Here is a 6,219-nt window from a genome sequence, read left to right on the forward strand (position 1 = left end):
ACCTGGGTCAATAGGACCTGGGTCAATAGGAGGGTCAGTAGGACCTGGGTTAGTAGGATCTGGGTTAGTAGGATCTGGGTTAGTAGGACCTGGGTCAATAGGACCTGGGTCAATAGGAGGGTCAGTAGGACCTGGGTTAGTAGGATCTGGGTCAGTAGGACCTGGGTCAGTAGGACCTGGGTCAGGTGGTCTAAAGTCCTCCTCAGCTGGAGCTGATTCAGTAGATCTTCATCAAGAACTGATCACAGTATTGATTCTTGATTTATATTCAGATCCTTTTTATTCTCCTGCTCTCATTGGACAGAAAATAAAAATTAAAAAAATCAGTAAAAACGTACCTCACAGTTTTTCTTCTTCATGTGATTTAAAAGCTGAAATGTTTGCAGCAGTTTTATGATAAACAAAAAAGCAGGAGGCGCTGTAACAACAAAATAACCTCTGACCTTTAAAATGTTTAAACAAAACAAACACAGTTACAATGCTGTTAGCTTTAGTATTAGCATTAGCTGAGTCTCATGTGAGCCTAGCTTGGCTTAGCACAAAGACAGGAAGCTGTTTTTAACAGCAGATAGCATGTTAGCCAAACACATGACCATCTTCTTAGGTCACATGTCCAAACTCAATGACCATCAGCCGCAGCTAAGCTAGGCTAAGCAGCTAAGCTAGGCTAAGCAGCTAAAGCTCCATCATTGGTTGGCAGTCTTCACTTTGTGATGTGAAAGCTTAACAGGTCCTGATGAAGATCCTGATGAAGATGAAGGTGCTGCTTCTAAACACAGGTGGGTTTTGGCTCTTAGCACTGCACACATGTTCATTAAAGTCCAGACAGGAAGCAGGAAGTAGGAAGCAGGTAGTCATCTCTGTCCTTCAGCTGATGATGAAGACTCTGGGTCCTTCGTCTCTCATTGGAGGCTGACTGTCGATCACCATGTTCTCTATCAGTCCATGTTTGTCTTCCTTCTTCTTCCTCCTCCTCCCACCTCCTCCTCCTCCTCCTGATGCTCCTCCTCCTCTTCCTCCCTGTCCTTCGGCTTCCCCCTCTGCAAGCTCCACCCTCTCCACCGGCTGTGACAGCTGATTGGTCAGCTGCTCCAGTGTCATCTGCAGAGAGACACATCGTCTTTCATTGTTATGTCATCACACACACACACACACACACACACACACACACACACACACACACACACACACACACACACACACACACACACACACATGCATGCACAGACAAACATGCACACACACACACACACACACACACACACACACACACACACACACACACACACACACACACTGAGGTGACCCTTGGTCTCGTAGGACCGTCAGCTGTTTGCTGGTGTTTCTTCTCGTCGGGGCTGAAAACCTTTTTCCTGCTTTGATTTTGAGGCCATTTTCTTTGGCTTTTCTTTCTTTAACTAACGCATCATTTCTACGTGACGCTATGGGGGCGGAGTCATTGAGTCACTGACCTGCAGCTCTTTAAAGAGGTGCAGCAAGGCCACGCCCACCACAATGACCAGGAAGGCTCCCAGGGTGGTGACGACGTCCACGGCCGCCATGCTCCTCCACTCCTGGAAGAGGATGATGGAGGTGGACAGAACCACGGAGGTGAAGAGCACAAAGTAGATGGGATACACCAGAAGGGTGTTGAAGGTGTCCAGAGACTTGTTTAGGTAGTTGACCTGTAGACAGACAGACACATTTAGAGAGAGAGAGAGAGAGAGAGAGAGAGAGAGAGAGAGAGAGATCCATTCTGAGTGTTTTTACCGATCATAGCGAAACATTGCAAATAAAGAGAGACCGTTACATCACCTGTGTTACTACGGAGACGATAAGCATGGGCAGTAGGATCCAGATGAGGGGATGAGCAAGCACTGAAATGTCAGAGAGCACTAGCGAGAGAGAGAGAGAGAGAGAGAGAGAGAGAGAGAGAGAGAGAGAGAGAGAGAGAGAGAGAGAGAGAAGAGAGAGAGAGAGAGAGAGAGAGAGAGAGAGAGAGAGAGAGAGAGAGAGAGAGAGAGAGAGAGAGTTTATGCATTAATCTAGAGTTAACAGCACTGCAGTTCTCCCTCTCTCCCCCCCCCACCCCCTCCTCACCGCTCTGGATGGCGATGGCGAGTCCCTTCACTGCAGACACTGTGAAAGCTCCGAGCAGTGAGCAGATGCTGATGTAAATCAGGATGTTTGATCGTCCGACACGAGGAGAGAAATACACAACCAGAACCACACACAGCACCAAGATGGCCGACACGAACACCAGGAAGCCTGAGGACACACACACACACTCAGCCTGGGGCCTTTCACACTAGAAGGTCACGGCCCCTGAGCGGCGCTCTGCTCATCCTCACCTGGTTCCAGCAGCTTATTGGTCATGTCGTCCAGTGACGTCACTTCCTGTTCCTGTGGGGCGTGGATCACCAGCAGGACGCTTCCCAGGACGCACAGCAGGCAGCCCAGTTTACCCACAACATTCAACACCTCCCCCAACAGGTAGGAGGACAGAACTGCACTGTAACACACACACACACACACACACACACACACACTCTTACTCAATCTCAATAACAAAACTGCATCATTGGCGTATTTCAGATGGTGACTGTGTGACGCCATGACAGCAACATGACGGCTGAGTAACTGAGTCTGACACTCACACACACTCACACACATGCACACTCGCGCGTGCGCGCGGGCGCGCGCGCGGGCGGGCGGGCGGGCAGGCGGGCGGGCGAGCGGGCGGGCGCACACACACACACACACACACACACACACACACACACACTCACGCACTCACACACACACTCTCACTCACACACATGCACACACACACACTAACTCGCACTCACTCACTCACGCGCGCACACACACACACACACACACACCTGATCTGTGTGTTGATGTGACCGTACCTGATGAGGACGCTGAGAGCCCCGAGCGGAGTCACCAGAGTCGCTGGAGCAAACATGTAGGCCGCAAAGTTACAGACCTCCCCTCCCCCCACTGAGAGACAGACGCAGATGGGGGGGGTTAGTCGCATTTACAATGCAGGGTTCACTGCGACACAATGTTTGTGGGTTGGTGCTAAATGGTTGTAAATGTTCTAAATGTTGTGCGGCAGAGTAAATAAAGTAGAGCTCACTGGTTAACAGGCCGGCCCACCAGAGCCAGTCCTTCAGGTACCCATGGCCTCCCTCACCTACACACACACACACACACACACACACACGTTAAGGGTTAAGAGGATGATGTGATGATCAGAGCACATCAGCACATGTGGTCTGCAGGTCAGACTGAATTCTGGCTCACTTCTTCTGAAAGAAAACATAAGACTGTGCCAAGTTCAGAACTTATCAATCAACCATTGCATTATCAGCAATTAAGGCTTCAAAAACAAATCGTAGTGAAATAATCTGACACAAGCTCCGCCCACCTGCTCTGGTCTCTCCGTTGTTGGCCAATCGCAGCAGGGCTTTCTTCTTGAGAATGACGCTTCCACCAATCAGGAAGGCCGAGAGCAGAGCCAGAGTCAGGCCGAGCCAAACGTTGTACGAGCCGGCGATCAAGTCGGCTGGACACATCAATCATGTTTATTCACATTTACAAGGACAAAAATATCTTAGTCAAGTAAACACATGATCAGAAAAACTAACTAATAAGAACTGAAAAGTATTGTAAGAAACGTGCGTGCGTGCGTGCGTGCGTGCGTGCGTGCGTGCGTGCGTGCGTGCGTGCGTGCGTGCGTGCGTGCGTGCTTGGATGTGTGTGGATGTGTGTGTGCGGACAAACCTGCAGTGTGTGTGGTGTTGTTCAGGTGATTGAAGGCTGCAGTGATTTCTGTTTGATACACAGTGACGACACACACAGCAGACTGGACCCCACAGAACAACTGGAGCACAGAACCTGACAGGAAGTAAGATCCATCAACCAGAGCGAGAGGAGGGGAGGGGAGGAGGAGAGGAGGTGGGCAGAGGAATGGTGGAGTATAGTATAGTGTACTATAGTGTATCATGTAGTGTAGTGTAGTGTAGTATAGACTAGTGTAGTACAGTGTAGTGTAGTGTAGTATAGTGTAGTATAGTACAGTATAGTGTAGTAAAATGTAGTATAGTATAGTGTAGTACAGTGTAGTGTAGTGGGAGGCAGTAGTCGAGTGGGTAGAGCTTCCGCTTAAGAACCGGGGGGTTGCCGGTTCAAGTCCCTGCCGAGGTGCCCCTGAGCAAGGCACCGAACCCTCAGTTGCTCCCCCCTCTGCGAAGGGTGGTAATATAAGGTAATGTAAGTCGCTTTGGATAAAAGCGTCTGCCAAATGATCGTAATGTAATGTAATGTAGTGTAGTATAGTGTAGTATAGTGTATCATGTAGTATTGTGTAGTGTAGTATAGTGCAGTTTAGTATAGTACAGTATAGTGTAGTAAAGTGTAGTATAGTGTAGTACAGTGTAGTGTAGTACAGTATAGTGTAGTTTAGTATAGTACAGTGTAGTGTTGTATAGTGTAGTATAGTATAGTACAGTATAGTGTAGTATAGTGTAGTGTAGTGTAGTGTAGTATTGTGTAGTGTAGTATAGTGTAGTATAGTGTATCATGTAGTGTAGTGTAGTGTAGTGCACTTTAGTATAGTACAGTATAGTGTAGTATAGTGTAGTATAGTGTAGTGTTGTATAGTGTAGTATAGTATAGTGTAGTATAGTGTAGTATAGTGTTGTATAGTGTAGTATAGTGTAGTATAGTGTAGTATAGTGTAGTATAGTGTTGTATAGTGTAGTATAGTGTAGTATAGTGTAGTATAGTGTAGTATAGTACAGTATAGTATAGTATAGTGTAGTATAGTATAGTATAGTGTAGTATAGTGTAGTATAGTGTAGTATAGTGTATCATGTAGTTTAGTGGGTGCGGTGCTGTGAAGCTGCAGCTTTTCATGCTTTGCTGAAGCAGACACATGACGAAGCATGAAGTCATGTTTACCCTGTAAACACTGAGCTCACAGTGTAAACAGCTGATAAGACTGAAGTACGCCTTTAAAGTCCACACGATCTACACACACACACACACACATCTACACACACACACATCTACACACACACCTACACATCGTGTTTCTCACCGTTGCTGCAGGATTCGTTCTTGACGTCAATCATGTTGCATGTTCCAGTTTGTTTGCTCTCGGTTAAAATTCGCGTACATGGACCGGAACTCACAGAGCGCAGCGGCACCCGAACTCTTCGTGGATCATGATGCACCTGTGTACGGCGGCGCGAGCGCCAGCACACTGACCCAAGCGACAGGAAGTAAACCCGGCAGGTAAACGGGCGGTTCCAGGCCCCGCCCACCCGCCCGCCCACTGCGCAGCACGTGACCTTACGTGACTCCGCCCACCGGCCCACCGGCTACACGCAGCGTGGGTCCGTGCTGAAGCCTAAACAAAGCCGTGTTTCATTAAAGAGCCTTTACGCTGCACAGTGACGTCACTGAAGTCCTGATGTAATGCAGTTTGCTTTAAATCGTAATTTATTGAACAGAAAGTAAGAGAAATCCTGAAATTCCAGCTGCAATAATAAGACACAAACATCGTCATGTGTCCAGTCTGTGAGGCTCTGTCCCTCTGTCCCTCTGTACCTCTGTCTGTACCTCTGCTCCATTTCTTTGATTAACTGTTCGTGAAAAATGAAAGATTCAAACTTAAACGTTAACAGTTTCAATTTCTCCGATCAAAGCAGGTAAATGTTTTAAATATTGTCCATCACACGTATGTGGTTTGTATGTAAGCGTGTGAAGTCAAATGTAGATATAAAGACATATACATGTATGTTTCTACATGATTCAGTCTCATGTTGGGATTCCAGCTCAGTGTTTTTCTTTATTGTAGTTTTTTTTAACTAAAGCATAAAAAACCCGCAGATTTTCAATTCTCAAACTTTATTTTTTAGGAAAAATAATTTCATTCATTCTCAGCACTTTTTGACAGCAGATGGTTTCCAGTGAGACGTCTGTGTTTGTGAAAGCGAGGGGGCGGGGCCAGGGGGCGGGGCCAGGGGGCGGGGCTGCAGCTCAGTTGCAGTAGTTCTGAAGGTCTAACAGGTTACAGGGTTTGTGGCAGCACTGCTCCACGATGCCGCGCTTCACCATCATCTCCATCTGGTCCTTCAAGGCAAACTCCACCGCCTCGTTCTCCCCGCCCACTACCGCTGCTGAAGCTCCGCCCACTTTTGAAGGGAG

The 6,219-nt window shown here is 47.7% G+C and overlaps 2 protein-coding genes across 2 annotated transcripts in view; both read right to left on the reverse strand.

Moving 5' to 3' along the window:
- Positions 1 to 254: 254 nt before the first annotated feature.
- Positions 255 to 5,296, reverse strand: nipal4 (NIPA like domain containing 4). Its single transcript, XM_076140492.1, has 10 exons — positions 5,108 to 5,296; positions 3,790 to 3,903; positions 3,434 to 3,571; positions 3,143 to 3,199; positions 2,913 to 3,003; positions 2,352 to 2,512; positions 2,101 to 2,268; positions 1,816 to 1,895; positions 1,473 to 1,685; positions 255 to 1,101 (listed from the first exon to the last, which is right to left on the reverse strand). The coding sequence occupies exons 1-10, from the start codon at positions 5,139 to 5,141 to the stop codon at positions 868 to 870; spliced, it is 1,290 nt and encodes a 429-aa protein (XP_075996607.1). The 5' UTR covers positions 5,142 to 5,296; the 3' UTR covers positions 255 to 867.
- A 755-nt stretch (positions 5,297 to 6,051) lies between these two features.
- Positions 6,052 to 6,219, reverse strand: part of ins (preproinsulin) — a 1,079-nt gene continuing 911 nt past the window's right edge. Inside the window, exon 3 of the mRNA XM_076140494.1 lies at positions 6,052 to 6,219. This exon is cut by the window's right edge and continues 5 nt beyond it. Coding sequence (XP_075996609.1) covers positions 6,052 to 6,219 — 168 coding nt within the window.

This window comes from Genypterus blacodes, unplaced genomic scaffold (genome assembly GCF_046128005.1).
Source record: "Genypterus blacodes isolate CSIRO-AG114 ecotype Tasmania unplaced genomic scaffold, CSIRO-AGI_Gbla_v1 ptg000629l_1, whole genome shotgun sequence".
NCBI lineage: Eukaryota > Metazoa > Chordata > Actinopteri > Ophidiiformes > Ophidiidae > Genypterus > Genypterus blacodes.

Bases quoted from the DNA above. Each gene is read 5' to 3' on its own strand.
- nipal4 (XM_076140492.1), bottom strand. From the start codon at position 5,141: ATGATTGACGTCAAGAACGAATCCTGCAGCAACG. The intron at 3,904-5,107 runs GTGAGAAACACG...ACTTCCTGTCAG, and splicing joins GAACGAATCCTGCAGCAACG to GTTCTGTGCTCCAGTTGTTC. The intron at 1,896-2,100 runs GTGAGGAGGGGG...CTCTCTCGCTAG, and splicing joins CGCCATCGCCATCCAGAGCG to TGCTCTCTGACATTTCAGTG.